We start from the raw sequence: 18,422 nt of genomic DNA, 5'->3' as shown, positions 1-18,422 counted from the left end.
CCTTCCCCTCCTCTCTCGATTTCTGTCTCTATCCAGTAATAAATAAATTCAATATTTGTGGTCCAGGAGGGGACGCAGTGGATAAAATGTTGAACTCTCAAGCATGAGGTCCTGAGTTCGATCCTCGGCAGTACATGTACTAGAGTGATGTTTGGTCCTTTCTCTCCTTCTACTTTCTCATTAATAAATAAAACTTAAAAAAAATAAATTAAATATTTTAAACGAGTGAGAGAGAGGAAGAGGAGACTGAGGCTCATGGTTAGTGCCATGACAGCATCAAGTCTGGGAAGAAGTCCCTCTTCGCCCAGTCTCCCCACCCCAAGCCCCATTACTCTTCCGGAGAGGTGGGGAGGAGGGGAGAAGGGGAGGAGGGGAGGAGGGGAGGAGGGGAGGAGGGGAGGAGGGGAGAGGAGGAGAGGAGGAGGGGAGGAGGGGAGGAGAGGAGGAGAGGAGGAGAGGAGGAGAGGAGGAGAGGAGGAGAGGAGGAGGGGAAGAGGGGAGGAGGGAGAGGAGGGGGGTGGGGAGATGGGGGAGGAAGGAGAGGTGGGGAAGAAGGAGGAGGGGAAGGAGGGGAAGGAGGAGGAGGGGAGATGGGGAGGAGGGCGGGGCGGCGGCGCGACACAGCCCCCGGGGCGGGCCTGGTGCGTGGCAGCGGGCCGGGCGGCCGGGCAGTGGACTTCCCAGCCTGGGGGCGGCGGGCGCGCTTGGGCCCCGCCATGCGGCCGCTGCTGCTCCTAACAGCGCTGGGCTGGCTGCTCCCGGCCGCGGCCAAGGACTACGCGAAGCCCGAGGGTAAAGGTGCGGCTGGGGGTCAGGGGCTAGGGGCCGGGAAGTCGGGGGCTAGGGGGTCGGGGTCTGGGGCCAGGAGCTAGGGGGTCGGGGGGCTGGGGGCCGGGGACTAGGGGGCCGGGAGGCTGGGGGTTAGGGGGCCGGGGGCTGGGGGCCAGGAGCTAGGGGGCCGGGGGTCTGGGGGCCAGTTTCTAGGGGGTCAGGGTCTGGGGCCAGGGGCTAGGGGGTCGGGGGCTGAGCCCAGGGGGTCAGGGGGCTGGGGGCTAGGGAGTCGGGGGGCTGGGGGCCAGGAGCTAGGGGGTTCGGGGGCTTGGGGGCCAGCTTTTGGGGGTTCAGGGTCTGGGGCCAGGGGTCGGGGGCTGGGGCCAGGGGCTAGGGCGTTGGGGGCTGGAAGTCAGGGGCTAGGGTGTGGAGGGGGGCTGGGGCCAGGGGCTAGGGCGTTGGAGGCTGGGGCCAGGGGCTAGTGGATGGGGGGGAGCTGGGGCCAGGGGCTAGGGGTGGGGGCTGGGGCCAGGGACTAGGGGCTGAGGGTGCTGGGTCCAGGGACTAGGGGTTCTGGGGCTGGGTTCCAGGTCTAGCAGCTCGGGGGGCTGGGGCCTGGGGCCTAGGGGTTCTGGGAGCTGGGGGCTAGGGATTTGGGGGCTGGTGGCTGAGGGGTTGGATGGCCAGGGGCTGGGAGGCTGGATGTCCAAAGGCTTGGGACAAGAGGCTGTGGGGTCAAGGGGGTTGGGGGCGGGGTGTTAAGGGGCCAGTGGCTGAGGGCCAAGGACTGGGGGACTGTGGCCCCCGGTCCTGTGGGTTTGGGGTGCTGAAGGCCAGGTCCTGGGGGGACAGACGGTTGCTGGGCTGGGGACAGAAGGCCTGGCGCCCCAGGGCTCTGGGTTCTGCCTACTGTCTGCAGATTCTCTAGTGGACTGGATTAACCCCTTTCTTTGGTGGACTGGATTAGTATCTTTCTCCCTCGGTATAGCCGGGTGGAAAGGGGCAGTGGGAGGGCTGGTCAGCACCCAGAGGGCCATTTGGTGATTGCTCTCACACTGTTGACAACGGCTAGGGGACCAGGCTGCCTGAGCACCTGGTTATGAGCATGAATTACAGTGTGCAAGGACCTGGGTTCAAGCCCCTGGTCCCCACCTACGAGAGGGGAAAGCTTCATAAGTGGGGAAGCAGGGCTGCAGGTGTCTTTCTGTCTCTCTCTCTATATATATATCTCCTTATTCCCTCTCAGTTTCTCTTTTTATTCAATAATAAAGCAAACAAAAAGATAACAGACAAAGACAGTGGATACTTAAAAATTTTTTTTTTATTATTGTGGTCCGGGAGGTGGCGCAGTGATAAAGCTTTGGACTCTCAAGCATGAGGTCCCGAGTTTGATCACCGGCAGCACATGTACCAGGGTGAGTCTGGTTCTTTCTCTCTCCTCCTATCTTTCTCATAAATAAATAAAATCTTTTAAAAAAGTAAATAATTTTTTATTATCTTTATTTATTGGATAGAGACAGCCAGAAATTGAGAGGGAAGGGGGTGATAGGAAGTGAGAGAAACAGAGAGACACCTGCAGCCCTGCTTTACTACTTGTTAAGCTTTCCCCTTGCAGGTGGGGACCAGGGACTCAAATCTGGGTCCTTGTGCACTGTCACATGTGCGCTCAACCAGGTGCCCCATCATCCGGCCCTGTGGCTACTTTTTATTTATTTATTTATTTATTTTAAAAAGGAGACATTAACAAAACCATAGGATAGGAGGGGTACACCTCCACACAATTCCCACCACCAGATCTCTGTATCCCATCCCCTCCCCGATTGCTTTCCTATTCTTTATCCCTCTGGGAGCATGGACCTAAGGTTATTGTGGGATGTTGAAGGTGGAAGGTCTGGCTTCTGTAATTGCTTCCCTGCTGAACATGGGCGTTGACTGGTTGATCCATACTCCCAGCCTGAGTGGATACTTTTTTATTGTATAGAGACAAAGAGAAATTGAGGGGGGAGGTGGAGATAGAGAGGGAGAGAGACCAGGTAGGAGGAGATAGCATAATGGCTATGCAAAGAGACCCTCATGCCTGAGGCTCCAAAGTGCCAGGTTCAGTCCTCCGGTACCACCACAGGCCAAAGTTGAACAGTGCTCTGATAAGGAAAAGGAGAAGGGAGGGAGACACAGATGCCTGAAGCTTTCTTTGCATCACCATTTTCGAAGCTTTTCCTCTGTAGGTGGGGACCAGGGGCTTGAACCTGGGTCCTTGTGCACTGTCATGTGTGCCCTTAACCAGGTGTGCCACTGGCTGGCACCCCCCAACAATGCTACTGTTTGTGGAGCCCTTGCCAGGTACATATTTTTTAAAAAAATTTTTTTAAATTTTATTTATTTTCCCTTTTGTTGCCCTTGTTGTCTTTTTATTGTTGTTGTAGTTATTATTGTTGTTGTTATTGATGTTGTTGTTGTTAGATAGGACAGAGAGAAATGGAGAGAGGAGGGGAAGACAGAGGAGGAGAGAAAGATAGACACCTGCAGACCTGCTTCACTGCCTGTGAAGCGACTCACCTGTAGGTGGGGAGCCAGGGGCTCGAACCAGGATTCTTATGCCTGTCCTTGCGCTTTGTGCCATGTGCGCTTAACCCGCTGTGCTACTGCCCGACTCCCACCAGGTACATACTTAAAAAAAAAAATCATTTATTATTGGATAGAGACAGAAGTTGAGAAGGAATGGGGAGATAGAGAGGCAAAGAGACAGAGAGACACCTGTAGTCCTGCTTTACCTCTTGTGAAGCTTTCCCCCAGCAGGTGAGGAGTGGGGGCTTGAACCTGGGTCCTTGAGCACTGCAATGTGAGCACTTAACCAGGTGCACCACTGCCTGGCTGCCCAGGAATCCACTTTGAAAATTTGGGCCTGGGAATAGCAAAGTGATTTTGTAACAGACTCTCAAACTGAGGTTCCAAGGTTGTGAGGCCCCAGGGTCAGTGTCTGGCACTGTGGTAGAGAGCCGGCCAGGTGGAGGCGGCGGGGACGAGAGAAATGGACAGTTAGTTGTCTAAGACAACAAGTCGGGTGAGGAAAGCTGAGCCTCTGCTGGAAGGGAAGGAACAGGGGAGGAGGGGAAGGGAAGACACCTGTGTATGCGGCCTGCTTCCCCCTTTCCACCTGGGTACACTGAGCCCCTCGAGTTGACGTGCCTGAAGCCGCATGGCTTGTGGGCACTGGAGCCAGGACTGGTCCCGAGACCTCACAGCCAAGGGGATGAGAGGGCCCCCCACCTCCCCAGCCCGAGCAGGGCGAGATGTGTGGGGATGACTTACACCAGTGTGCTCTGCTCTGCTCTGCTCTGCCTGCTCTGGCCAAGTGGGTCTGGAGCTCTCCAAGTTGCACTTGAGGAAACTGAGGCTGGGGTGGGTAGAGTGACTGCTGTGGGTCATCCAGACTCGGAACGGTTGGCTCGGGAGAGGCTGGAGTCGGGGTCTAGTGTTGCTTCTGCACCATGAGGTGGACTGCATTTCAGAATGGGGTGTCCCCACCCACGCTTCTTTCTAAGCCTCCCCCGCCTTGAGCACCGCCAGGGCCACCTGGTGAGCACCTGGGAGCCCAGCAAGGACGCGGACTGGGCAGTCCCAGCAAAGCAGACTGGGCTGGCCGTGGCTCCCACACTCAACCCCCCCCCCCCCCCCCCCCCCGGGAGAACCTGGAAGGCAGAGCGGGTGAAAGAAGTTATCGGGCGGCAGAAGGGATGGGAACCGCCACTGCTTCACTCCATCCTCTGCAGGATTGCGCCCAGAGTACTTCTCCCAGGGATTGAAGCTTGGTGCTTGATCTCAGTAGGCTTAGTGCTATAGCTCCCAAACCAGGGACCTCAGACTTTTAAATTTTATTTTATTTGATCTATTTATGGGAAAGATAGGAGAGAAAGAAAGAACCAGATATCTCTCTGGTACATGTGCTGCCAAGGATTGAACTCAGGACCTCATACTAGAGTCCAATGCTTTATCCACTGTGCCACCTCCTGGACTTTTTTTTTTTTGCCTGGAGGGGCTGCCTACACTATGAATTCACTGCTCCTGGAGGCCATTTTTCCATTGTTGTTATTGTTGTTGTTGTTGGATAGGACAGAGAGAAATTGTGAGAGAAGGGGAAGACAGAGAAGGGAGAGAGAAAGATAAGACACCTGCAGACCTGCTTCATTGCTTGTGAAGCGACTCCCCTGCAGGTGGGGAGCCGGGGGCTCTAACTGGGATCCTTGCTGTGGCCCTTGTGCTTAGTACTATGTGCGCTTAGCCCACTGTGCTACCACCCAATCCTCCACTCCTAGAGTCTTATAGGAATCCTTGTTGGTGTGAGATCAGCTTGGTGCCTGGTCTGTAAAGGCATTGCCTCAGGGCTGGGCGGTGGCGGACCGAGTTAGGCGCACATAGTACAAAGTGCAAGGACCCTCACAAGGATCTGGGTTCTGGCCCCTGGCTCCCCACCTAAAGGGGGGTGATTCACAAGTGATGGAGTGGTGAAGCAGGTCTGCAGGTGTCTATCTTTCTCTCCTGTTTTTTTAAAATTTAATTTAAATTTTACTTTTTTCTCTTTTGTTGCCCTTGTTTATCGTCATTGTTGTTGTTATTATTGTTGATGTTATTGCTGTCCTTGTTGGATAGGTTGAGAGAGATTGAGAGAGGAGAGGGAGGCAGAGGGGAGAGAAAGACAGACATCTGCAGGCCTGCTTCACCACCTGTGAATCGACTCCCCTGCAGGTGGGGAGCAGAGAGCTCGAAGTGGGATCTTTACGCCGGTCCTTGCACTTCGTGCCTTGTGTGCTTAACCTGCTGCACCACTGCCTGGCTCCCTCTCTCTTTTTAAGATTTTATTTATTTATTAATGATAAAGGGGGAGAGAGAGAGGAAGAACCAGACATCACTCTGGTACATGTGCTTCCAGGGATTGAATTTAGGACCTCATGCTTGAGAGTCCAATGCTTTATCCACAGCACCACCTCCCTGACCACCCTCTCTCTCTCTCTTTTTTTTTTGCATAACCATTATGCTATCTCCCCAGCGTTGGTCCACTTTCCCCTGGATCCCTGTCCTTAGTTTTGGCTGGAGAGAGACAGAAAAAGAGAGGTAGGAGACAGAGAGATAGACAGACAGACACAGACACACCAAGACCATGCAACCTGGCAGCTATTTAGATGAGGCACCAGGGATGGCAGATGGGCATCCTGGATCACGCACTTCAGCAGGACACGGCAAGGTGGAGCCAGGCAGGCCCAGCTGTGTGTGTTGGCAGGAAGAGGGGGCAGGGGCTGAGTAGACCTCAGGCAGCAGCAGTAAACAGGCAGCCAGACCTGGAGGGGCCAAGGTAGCTCCTGTTTGCAGAAACCTGCCCTTGACTTCCCGATGGGCTTGGAGAATGGGGCGGAGCCTCCCTCATGCCAGCTGCGCACTGAGCAGACACACTGGCTCCCCTCTCTGTGACTCGGCCTGACCTGACCGTGCGCTGGAGGAGGGAACTTGGCTCTCCTGTGCTCCATCAACCAGGGCCCAGAGGCCCTCTGCTTCTGGAAGCTTCTTCTGCACATCTGTCCCTCCCTGCCAGGCCCTCTGACTCAGCCTCTCAGCTTGTCCTTGTCCACCGGAAGCTCCTTTGGCTCCACCCCTGAGTCCAGCCCAGTCCCCGCTCAAACACTGTTCCCTCTAAGGGGAGATCCTCTAGGACAAGCACCCATGAGGCAGCCAGGGCTGGGTACTGCACTAAGTGCTTCAAGGACTTTAGCTTGTTTAATCCCCATAGGTCTCCCTGGAGGCAGGGAGTATTGTCATGACTCCTGTTTTATTCTTATTTTATTTATTATGTTATATTATTATTGTTGTTGTTGTTGTTGCCTCTGGGGTTATTATTGGAGCTCAGTGCCTGCACTACAAATCCATTGCTCCTGGAGGCTATTTTTTTCCCATTGTTATTGCCCTTGTTGTTACTGTTGTCATTGCTCTTGTTATTGTTGGATAGGACAGAGAGAAATCAAGAGAGAAGGGGAAGACAGAGGGAGAGAAAGATAGACACCTACAGACCTGCTTCACCGCCTGTGAGGTGACTCCCCTGCAGGTGGGGAGCCGGGGGTTCAAACTGGGATCCTTACTTTGGTCCTTGCACTTTGTACCACTTGTGCTTAACCTGCTGCGCTACCACCCAGCCCCCTATTTTTATTATCTTTATTTATTGGATAGAGATAGCCAGAAATATGGAGGGTAGGGGGTGGTAGACAGAAAGAGAGAAAGAGACAGGGAGACACCTGCAGCCCTGCTTCACCACTGGCAAAGCTTTCCCCTTGCAGGTAGAGACCAGGGGCTTGAACCCGGGTCCTTACACATTGTAACATGTGCACTCAACCAGGTGCACCATCGCCTGGCCCCCATGGCTTCTATTTTCCTAATGAGGAAATGGAGGCACAGGAAGCCCCCCCCCAGCAAGCTTCCTTGGCCACCACACCCTAGTGTCCTGTGTTGACCTGCTGACCAGGGGTCATAGGTTGTGTGGGGGGACAGCTGCTGAGTTTGGGCAGCAGATGGTGAGGTTGTTTAGCTCTCTGTGCCTGGGCTTCCTCAGCTGTCTCCCTGCGGGCTCGCTCATCTGGGTGCTGTGCGTGCTTTGCTGTGTGCGTGACGGGACTGGGGAGGCTTCGGTGCTATGGTGTCTTCCCCTCTCTTTTTTATTATTATTAATTTTCCCTTTTGTTGCCCTTGTTTTATTGCTGTCGTTATTGTTGTTGTTGATGTTGTCGTTGTTGGGTAGGACAGAGAGAAATGGAGAGAGGAGAGGAAAACAGGGGGAGAGAAAGACACCTGAAGACCTGCTTCACCACCTGTGAAGTGACTCTCCTGCAGATGGGGAGCCGGGTGCTTATGCCAGTCTTTGTGCTTTGTGCCATGTGTGCTTAGCCTGCTGCGCTACCGCCCGACCCCTGCTTTTTTTTTTTTTTTTTGCCTTCAGGGTTATTGCTGGTGCTCAGTGCCGGCACTATGAATCCATTGCTCCTGGAGGCTATTTTTTCCCTTTTGTTGCCCTTGTTGTTTATCACTGATGTTGTTATTATTGTTGTTATTGCTGTTGTTATTGTTGGATAGGACAGAGAGAAATCGAGAGAGGAGGGGAAGACAGAAGGGGAGAGAAAGAGACATCTGCAGACCTGCTTCACCACTTGTGAAGTGACCCCCTGCAGGTGGGGAGCCGGGGGCTCGAAAGTAATTTTTTTTAAGGAGGGGAATTCATGATCACCATTGTACAGGAAGGGAAAGAGAGTCATTGGAAGAGGCGATTTCTCTCTCTTTCTCTCTCTCTCTCTCTCTCTCTATATATATATATATATATTTCCTTTTGTTACCCTTGTCGTTTTATTGTTGTAGTTATTATTGTTGTTATTGCTGTCGTCGTTGGATAGGACAGAGAGAAATGGAGAGAGGGGGAGAGAAAGATAGACACCTGCAGACCCGCTTCACCGCCTATGAAGCGACTCCCCTGCAGGTGGAGAGCTGGGGCTCTAACCGGGATCCTTACACCAGTGCTTGTGCTTTGTGCCACATGCACTTAACCCACTGCACTACTGCCTGACTCTCCCAGTATGAACTTCTATATCATTTGCTGGGCAAAATGAGACTGCCCATGGTTAAGACTGACCACATGTGGTAAAATAAGGAGGCCTTCCTGGAGGCAGTGGCCTGGGACCTCTTTAGGGTAAGTAGTGAGTTTTTTCAGGCAGGGCCAGAGAGTGGCCTATAGACTGGTAGGCTTGGGACAAGTGCCATGTAGTCCAAGGAGCCCAGGCTTTATGTAGTCCTGTTGGGAACATCTCAGGGTCAGGAAGACAGTGAAGAGTCTGGCTACATGGGAAGCAGGTGTGGTGGGGGTGAGGAGGCCTGCTCCCACCTCAGCTAGACGGCTTGGCTTCCTTAGATAAGACAAACAGATGGCCTGGCCACTGTCCTGCACCTGGGCACTGCAGGGAGACGTGAGGAAGAAACTATTATTTTTGTTGCCAGCAGGGTTATCACTGGGGTCTTGTCCTGTGGGGAAGAATCCACCATTCCTACTGGCCCTTATTTTTTTCTTTTTTAAAAAAATATTTATTTTTTTTATTCCCTTTTGTTGCCCTTGTTGTTTTATTATTGTAGTAGTTGTTGGATAGGACAGAGAGAAATGGAGAGAAGAGGGGAAGACAGAGAGGGGAGAGAAAGATAGACACCTGCAGACCTGCTTTATCACTTGTGAAGCGACTCCCCTGCAAGTGGGGAGCCAGGGCTTGAACCGGGATCCTTATGCCAGTCCTTGTGCTTTGTGCCACCTGCGCTTAACCTGCTGCGCTACCGCCCGACTCCCTCTTTCTTTATTTTTTAAAACTTCGTATTTATTGGGAGTTGGGCGGTAGCGCAGCAGGTTAAGCGCACGTGGCGCAAAGCCCAAGGACCAATGTAAAACTTACTTATTTATTCCCTTTTGTTGCCTTTGTTGTTTTATTGTTTTACTTACTATTGTAGTTATTATTGATGTCGTTGTTGGGATAGGACAGAGAGAAATGGAGAGAGGAGGAGAAGACAGAGAGGGGGAGACAAAGACAGACATCTGCAGACCTGCTTCACCGCCTGTGAAGCGACTCCCCTGCAGGTGGGGAGCCAGGGGCTTGAGCCGGGATTCTTACGCCTGGTCCTTGTGCTTTGCACCACCTGTGCTTAACTCGCTGTGCTACCGCCTTATTCTCCCTATTGGTCTTTTTTTCCTTTCTTTTTACTCTGTAGGACAGAGAAAAATTGAGAAGGAAGGGGGAGAGAGGGAGAAGGAGAGACACCTGCAGCCACATTTTACCCCTCATGAAGGTGGAGGCTAGGGGCTTGGACGCAGGTCCTTGAATATGGCGACATGTATACTCAACCAGGTGTAGCACCACCTGGCCCTGGGGGAAATATTTTTTAAGTTTCTTTATTGGAGGATTAATGGTTTATAGTCAACAGTAAAATGCAACAGTCTGTACATGTGTAATATTTCTGTTTTCCACATAACAATTCAAAGCCCACTAGGTCCTCTGTCCTCCAGTACCTGGCCCTCTCTCTCACTCTATCTAGAGTAATTGTTTGTTTGTTTTCACCAGAGCCCCACTCAGCTCTGGCTTATGGTGGTGTAGGGGATTGAACCTGGGACTTTGGAGACTCAGGCATGAAAGTCTCTTTGCATAACCACTATGCTGTCTACCCCTGCACTCCCCAGAGTCTTTTACTCTGGTGCAATACACCCTGGAAAAACTCTTTTAAAAAGTTACTACTACTATTATTATTTTTTAATATTTTACTTACTTTAAATATTTACTTTTTAATGAGAAAAATACAGAAAGACCAGAGCACTGCGAAGCTCTGGCTTATGGTGGTGCTGGGGATTGAACCTAGGACCTCAAAGCCTCAGGCATGAAAGGCTTTTGCAGAACCATTATGCTGTCTCCCCAGGCCTAAAAAATTATTTTTAAAAATTTATTTAGTAGGGAGTCGGGCTGTAGCGCAGCGGGTTAAGCGCAGGTGGCGCAAAGCACAAGGACCCGGCATAAAGATCCCGGTTCGAACCCCGGCTCCCCACCTGCAGGGGAGTCACTTCACAGGCGGTGAAGCAGGTCTGCAGGTGTCTATCTTTCTCTCCTCCTCTCTGTCTTCCCCGCCTCTCTCCATTTCTCTCTGTCCTATCCAACAACAATGACAACAACAATAATAACTACAACAATAAAACAACAAGGGCAACAAAAGGGAATAAATAAAATAAAAATATAAAAAAATTATTTAGTAGCTGAGGCGGGTGGGCACACGCAAAACACCTACAGGATTAGGCATTTATTTACGACTGCTCGATTTTTCAAGAAAATAATTTGAAAATTGCCACCAGATGAGGGACCCAAGAACCAGCGGGAAAGGAGAGAGACCCCTACATCATAAGAACCAGTTTACCAGTAAAATTGGTACAGTCCTGGCCTGGAGGGTGGCACACTGGATAAAGTGCTGGACTCTTGAGCAAGAGGTCCCGAGTTCAATCCCTGCTGAGTCTGATCCCTGGTACAGCATGTGTAAGAGTGATGCTCTGGTGTGTACACACACACACACACACACACACACCTCAGCCAAAATTCCAGGCTTTCAAATAAACAGTGTCCTCTCAAAAATCATACTTTGGCTACTGAACACAATTCTTTTTTTTTTTTTTTTTTAAGATTTTATTTATTTATTTATGAGAAAGAGAGGAGGAGAGAAAGAACCAGACATCACTCTGGTACATGTGCTGCCGGGGAACGAATATAGGACCTCATGCTTGAGAGTCCAATGCTTTATCCACTGCGCCACCTCTTGGACCACAACTGAACACAATTCTTAAAACTTCCTGGGGCCAGGCACTGGCGCACCTGGTTAATCATATATGTTACAGTGAACAAGGACCGAGTTCAAGCACCTGATCCCCACCTGCAGGGGGAAAGCTTCATGAGTGGTGAAGCAGGGCTGCAGGTGTCTCTGTCTCTCTCCCTATCTCCCCTCTCAATTTCTCTCTGTCTCTAGCCAATAATAAAGACTTTTAAAATCCTTTAAAAGGGAGTCGGGAGGTATCGCAGTGGGTTAAGCGCACGTGACACATAGCTCAAGGACCGGCATAAAGATCCTGGTTCGAGCCCCCAGCTCCCCACCTGCAGGGGAGTCGCTTCACAGGTAGTGAAGCTGGTCTGCAGGTGTCTATCGTAGAGATCCTGGTTCGAGCCCCGGCTCCCCACCTGCAGGGGAGTCCCTTCACAGGCGGTGAAGCAGGTCTGCAGGTGTGTATCTTTCTCTCCCCTTCTCTGTCTTCCCCTCCTCTCTCCATTTCTCTCTGTCCTATCCAACAACGATGACATCAAAAACAACAATAATAACCACAATAATAAAACAAGGGCAACAAAAGGGAAAATAAATAAATATTAAAAAATATTTTTAAAAAATCCTTTAAAAATACTTCCTAGGTCTAATATATAAATATTATTTTTATTCATTTATTTTTTTTTTAATTTATTTACTTGTGAGAATGCGAGAGTGAGAACCAGAGCATCACTATGGCACATGTGACTCTAGAAGTTGAACTTAGGACTGACTGCACCCATGAGGGTCCAAGTGCCTTAGACCCTGTGCCACCTAGGGAGTGGGGCTTTCCTGATGTGAGGAGCTGAGACAGCCCAGCCCCCTTTGCTGGGAGCTGGGAGCAGGACCTGCAGACACCTGGAACAGCCCCACCTCTCTGGGCTCCACCCTCCCCTTCCCGCCTGACTTCAGGGGCTCTGTTCTGATGAAGAATCCAGAGTCTTCCAGGGACTAGTTTTTCCACTAGTGAAATGTGACACCACTCTCCCTTCCATAAGGGCCTTGCAACTGGCTTGGCAGCGCTGGCTGGAGGAGACTTACCCATCCTGGCGGAAGTGGGGTGAGCTCTTACCCTTCTTCCTGGGCCCAGGGGCAGGCAGTGGAACCCGCCAGCCCCACACCTGCCCTCACGAATCCACCCCTCTGCAGCAGGTCCTGGGCTCACCTCTGGCCTGCTCCTGCCAATCCTTGCTGGCTGCCTGGCAGAAGCCTCTGCTTTGCAGCCTCCACCAAGTCCCTTTTAGCTCCCTCCCCTTCCTCTCCCTCCCTCTCTCTCCCCCTCCTCCATGCCTCTCCCTCTCTTTCTCTCACTCTTTCTTGGGTTGTAGATATATATATATATATATATCCCCTTTCAGGTTCATGTGTTTTGATTCTCTTATTTCTTCTACTTTCTTCCTCTCTTTCTCTCTTTCTCTCTCTTTCTCTTTCTTCCTTCCTTTCTTTCTTTCTTTCTTTCTTTCTTTCTTTCTTTCTTTCTTTCTTTCTTTCTTTCTTTCTTTTTTACCAGAGCACTGTCAGCGCTGACGTATGGTAGTGCTAGGGATTAAACCTGGGACTTTGGAGTCTCAGGCATGAGAATCTTCATATTCATTATGTTATCTACTTCCATCCTTGTTTCTTTTTTAAGGTTTTATTTATTTATTAATGAGAAAGACAGGGACAGACAGAGAAAGAACCAGACCCAGACATCACTCCAGTACATGGCTACCAGGGATTGAACTCAGGACCTTAAGCATTAGAGTCTAATGCTTTATCCACTACGTCACCTCCTGGCCCACCTCCCATCCTTGTTTCAATTCTCTATTTCCACTTATGAGTGAAATCATTCCGTAGCTATTCATTTTTCTTCTCAGATAAGAGAAACAGTGCCTGACTTCCTCAGGCATTCTCCAGAATCTCTTTCCACTCAGTGATGGTACAAAAACAAAGGCTCCTGGTCACAAAAGTTTTGGGTCCCAGTGGATTAGGGTTCAGAGCTCTCTGGTTATCTTCCCCTAGCATTTTCTCCTCTGGGAGTATGGACCAAAATTCTTGATGGGGAGCAGAAGGTGGGAGTTCTGGCTTCTGTAATTGCTTCTCCGCTGGACATGGGTGTTGGCAGGTGGCTCCACACACCCAGCCTGTATCTATCTTCCCTTGTGGGGCAGGGCTCTGGGGAACAGAGGTTCCGGGACAGGTTGGCATGGTCGTCTGTCCAGGAAGGTCAAGATGGCATCATGGAGTGCAAAGACCGGCATAGGGATTCTGGTTCGAGCCCCTGGCTCCCCACCTGCAGGGGAGTCGCTTCACAAGTGGTGAAGCAGGTCTGCAGGTGTCTGTCTTTCTCTCCCCCTCTCTGTCTTCCCCTCCTTTCTCCATTTCTCTCTGTCCTATCCAACAACAACAACATCATCAACAACAATAACTACAACAATAAAAAAAAAAAAACAAGGGCAACAAAAGGGAATAAATAAATATTAAAAAAAAAAGATGGTGGTCCGGGAGATGGCGCAGTGGTAAAGCTTTGGACTCTCAAGCATGAGGTCCCGAGTTCGATCCCCGGCAGCATATGTGCCAGAATGATGTCTGGTTCTTTCTCTCTCCTCCTATCTTTCTCATAAATAAATAAATTCTTAAAAAAAAAAAAAAGATGGCATCATGGTAGCAGCCCAGACTCCTCGGTGTCTGGTGTGAAGGTGTGGGAAGGCCTGACCTGTCTGTGCTGCCTTGACCACTTGGCCCATCTGTTTACCTGGCAAAGTGTTGAGTCCTGGACCCCAATGACCTCCTGAAACACTGTAGGGGATTTGAGAGGGCTTCCTGGAGGTGGTGGGAAAGAGGTGTTCAGTCATAACCCTGGGGTCTGGAGGCAGGTTGAGGCAAGTTGGGGGGCGGGAATAGTGGCAGGAGGGAAGAGGCCATGAAGCTGCAGCTACGGGCTAGTGGAGGTGGAGGCGTGAAGAGGCTGCCAAGCCATGCACAAGAGTCTTGAAGCTTAGAGCAGAGCACTTGTCTCTGAACAGATGAAGTAAGAGCCCTCATGTGTGCAGGGCCGGCTAGGGCAGCAGACTTGGTGGCTGAGACCCCAAGCCCCAGGTTCAGTCCTTAGCACCACGAGATCCCAGGGCGGACGGCTCATCCTTCATGCTTGTTCTCTGTCTTCTACCATAAATCTTTCTCTTTCTCTCTTTTTAAAGTATTCATTTTGATTATACTATAGAACTTACTCTTTTTAAAAATATTTTTATTTATTATTGGATAGAGACAGAGAGAAATTCAGAGGGGTAGGGGGAGATAGGGAGAGAGACAGACACCTGCAACCCTGCTTCACCACTCACAAAGCTTTCCCACCAGCAGGTGGGGACCAGGGGCTTGAACCCGGGTCCTTGTGCACTGTAGTGTGTGTGCTTAACCAGGTGTGCCACTGCTTGGCTCCCATAAATCTATCTCTTCCCCATAAAAAAATAAGTAAACACATGCATTTCTCTTTCTTTTTTCTTTTTTTTTGGCCTCCAGGGTTACCTCTGGGGTGTGGTGCTGGCACTATGAATCAATCCACTGTTCCTGGTGGCCATTTTTCCATTTTACTGCATAGGAGAGAGAGAAATTGAGAGAAGAGGGGGAGACAGAGGGAGAGAGACAGAGAGAAACTAGTAGACCTGCTTCACTACTTGTGAAGCATCCCCCTTGCAGGTGGGAAGCTAGGGCCTCGAACCTGGATCCTTGCATGGGTCCTTGTGCTCCATACTATGTGTGCTTAACCAGGTGAACCATAATAGTTTTATGCAAAGTGACTTTCATGCCTGAGGCTCTGGTCTCAGATTCAGTCCCCTGAACCACCATGAGGCAGAGCTGAGCAGGGCTCTGGTTAAAAACAAACAAACCAGGGAGTCGGGTAGTATCGGAGTGGGTTAAGCACAGGTGGTGCAAAGACCGGCATAAGGATCCCGGTTCGAGCCCCCAGCTCTCCACCTGCAGGGGAGTCGCTTCACAGGCAATGAAGCAGATCTGCAGGTGTCTGTCTTTCTCTCCCCCTCTGTCTTCCCCTCCTCTCTCCGTTTCTCTCTGTCCTATCCAACAACGACATCAATAACAACAATAATAATAACTACAACAATAAAACAACAAGGGCAACAAAAGGGAATAGATAAATAAAATAAAATAAAATAAAATAAAATAAAATAAAAACAAACCAGTATGTGCTACCATACCTGTGAGGACTTGCAGCCCTGAGCTCCCTTGCAAAGTGAGCAGTGCTGGAAGACAGCTTCTGGTTTTATTGCTGTTTTCGGTGTGTGTCTGTGTGGGGGGGCACTGAAGCTCAGAGAGGTCAGGGACAGATGTCCTGTCACACAGCTGCTGAGGACTGGAGCAGACCTTTGCCCAGGCAGGCCAGCGAAGGAGACTTCACTCCTCCGGGAACAGAGTCCCTACGTGTGATCTGGGATGCACTTTCCCAGGCCTCATCTCTGGCACTGCACCCAGTGGAGTGCACATACTACCATGAACAAGAACCCAAGTCCAGGCTACTTATCCTGGGGGGGGGGGTAGGGGAGGGGAAGCTTCAGAAGTGAGGAAGCAGGGCTGCAGGTGTCTCTCTGCTTCTCTCCCTCTCTCTCCCCCTCCTCTCAACGTCTCTGCCTTATTAAATGAAAAAAAAAGTTAATAGAATGTCATTTCCCTCTCTTGTCTGTTGCTCCTGACTTCACATGGCTGGGACACTTAACTTGGTGGTGAGTGTGGATTACTTTACTGTTGGTCAGAATAGCTAGTGATTGAAGAGAGTGGGGCCAGAAGAGATAAGTCCAAGCTTGAACTTGTTGGTGTCTGTCTCTCATCCCATCCTATCAAATAAAAGAAAGAGAAAGGAAGAAAGAAAAAATGCCTTCTGGGAATGGTGGGTTTGTCTTGCAGACATTGAACTCTAGTGATAACCTTGGTGAGAATTAAAAAGAATGATAACAATAAAATAAAAAGGCAGGGGGCGGTGTGTGTGCAGACAGTGGCATACCTGGTTAAGCACACATAGTAACTAGTGCTCGGATCTGGGTTCGAGCACCCACTCCCCATCTACAGGGGGTCTACTTCACGAAAGGTGAAGCAGGTCTTCAGGTATCTATCTTTCTCCCTATCTCTCCCTCCTCTCTCGCCTTCTCTCTGTCCTATCCAATAAAACGGAGCTGTGGATTCATAGCACTGAGCCCCAGTGATGCATGGAGGCCAAAATAAATAAATAAATAAAAGTAAAATGAAATAAAAAGGCAGTACAAGGGCTGGCAAGCCCTGGGACAGTACATTGCTTTGCCATGAGCACACCCCGGGTTTGAGCCCAGGTCCCGCTGCACGGAAAGAAGCCTTGGTGCTGCGGTCTCTTTCAAGCCCACTCTCTCTAAATGGCCACATAAGTAGGAAGGCAGGACAGCTGCTGTGGCCAGAGGCCAGGATTTCAGGTTGGTTTCCACGCCTGGCAGATTCTCCCTGGTTCTCACACTCAGAAGAATCAAGCATGAGACTCAGCGGGAAGGCCGCTGGGATGATGAGCTTGAGAGGGTGGCTTCCTGTGCAGTGTCCAGCGCTGGTCAGCGAGGCCTCATGATTAGCATCTTCCCTTTGTCCCCTGGGGACAGTGGCTTAGCTCCAGGGAGACCCCGTATCGCAGTGCTCTGTGGGCTTCGTAGCCTGCCCCTCAGTTACCAGGCATGAGGGAGCCCAGGAGAAGAATCATGACCTAGTGGGGAGGCTTTGGACACCAGTCTTCCTTCCATCTGGGCCCTGGGCCCTTGTCAGGAATAGGCTTCATGAAGATGTGTCCTTGGGATTATTATTATTTTTTAAATAATTTATTTATTCCCTTTTGTTACCCTTGTTTTATTGTTGTAGTTATTATTATTGTCATTGGATATGACAGAGAAATGGAGAGAGGAGGAGAAGATAGAGAGGAAGAGAGAAAGATAGACACCTGCAGACCTGCTTCACCGCTTGTGAAGCGACTCCCCTTCAGGTGGGGAGCTGGGAGCTCGAACCGGGATCGTTATGCTGGTCCTTGGGGTTTGAGCGTGTGCTTAACCCACCGCACTACTGCCCGACTCCCAGGATTATTATTACTATTATACATTTTTTTATTATTTTCCCTTTTCTTGCCCTTGTTGTTTTAGTTACTGTTGTTGATGTCATCGTTGGATAAGACGGGGGTGGGAGAGAAAGACACCTGCAGACCTGCTTCACCGCCTGTGAAGCGACTCCCTGCAGGTGGGGAGCTGGGGGCTTGAACCGGGATCCTTACGCTGGTCCTTGCGCTTTGCGCCACCTGCGTTTAACCCGCTGCGTTACTGCCCGACTCCTGATTATTATTATTATTTTAAAATTTTATTTTATTTGGTAGAACAGAGAGAAATTGAGAGGGGGAGACAGACACTTGCAGCCCTGCTTCACCACTCGTGAAGCTTTCCCCTGCAGGTGGGGACCGGGGGCTTGAATCTGGCTCCTTGCGCACTGTGATGTGTGCGCTTAACCAGGTGTGCCACCACCCGGCCCCTGTCCTTTGGGGTCTTTTTTTTTTTTTTTTCTTTTTCTGTTTCTGGGACTTTACCACTGTGACTTTATGAGATAAACAGAAAGAGAGACAACATAGCACCAAGTACCCTTTGGTGCCATAGAACTCCCACGTCAAGCACCAGGACCTTGAACCTGGGATACATGCAGGGTGGGGCAGGGCAGGGCAGGTACCCTCCTCTCAGGTGAGCTATCCCCCTCCCCACGAGGGTTTGACATGTCTCTGGGAGCAGTGACCACACCTGCCTGTCCTCTCACCCTGCTGTCCCGTTCACCTTTCTCTGTCCCTAGACAACCTCTTGGTCCTCACAGTGGCTACAAAGGAGACGGAGGGTTTCCGCCGCTTCAAACGCTCAGCCCAGTTCTTCAATTACAAGATCCAGGTGAGGGGCTCTTGGGGCTGCCTGAGCTCGTGGGTGATGGGGGGGGGGGGACTCGGCAGCTGGGAGCCTGGCCTTCACACACAGCGAGCTTCCAGGAGCCTGAGAGAGAGAAGAGGGTAAGTTGGGAGAAGCTGGGAGTACATGATACAGACAGGACGGTCCCAAAGGTGCACATGTGAGCAGTAGAGGTGGTGGCACTCAGTACTAGGCTCTCCTATGCCTGTGACTGCTCTAGAGGGCGGCACCTGGGAACCAGCATTCCCACAAGCTCCCCCAGCTGGCCTTGGATCAGCCACTCTCTGCAGGCCTCAACTGTGTAAACAGTGCTCGGGAGGAAATCTC

At 50.9% G+C, this 18,422-nt stretch overlaps 1 protein-coding gene across 3 annotated transcripts in view; it reads left to right on the top strand.

The window, feature by feature from the left end:
* Positions 1 to 642: 642 nt before the first annotated feature.
* PLOD1 (procollagen-lysine,2-oxoglutarate 5-dioxygenase 1) overlaps positions 643 to 18,422 on the top strand; it is a 59,162-nt gene continuing 41,382 nt past the window's right edge. For 2 of the 3 annotated variants that reach the window (XM_060170887.1, XM_060170885.1), the window contains exons 1-2: positions 643 to 798; positions 17,989 to 18,080. In XM_060170887.1, the coding sequence (XP_060026870.1) occupies positions 717 to 798; positions 17,989 to 18,080 (174 nt within the window). In that variant the 5' untranslated portion in view covers positions 643 to 716. The remainder of the gene's footprint in view (positions 799 to 17,988; positions 18,081 to 18,422) is intronic. The other variant, XM_060170886.1, reaches the window with a different exon arrangement.

This window comes from Erinaceus europaeus, chromosome 13 (genome assembly GCF_950295315.1).
Source record: "Erinaceus europaeus chromosome 13, mEriEur2.1, whole genome shotgun sequence".
NCBI classification, from domain to species: domain Eukaryota; kingdom Metazoa; phylum Chordata; class Mammalia; order Eulipotyphla; family Erinaceidae; genus Erinaceus; species Erinaceus europaeus.
The sequence above is the reverse complement of the archived record's forward strand: the minus strand, read 5'-3'. Positions and strand labels throughout refer to the sequence as shown.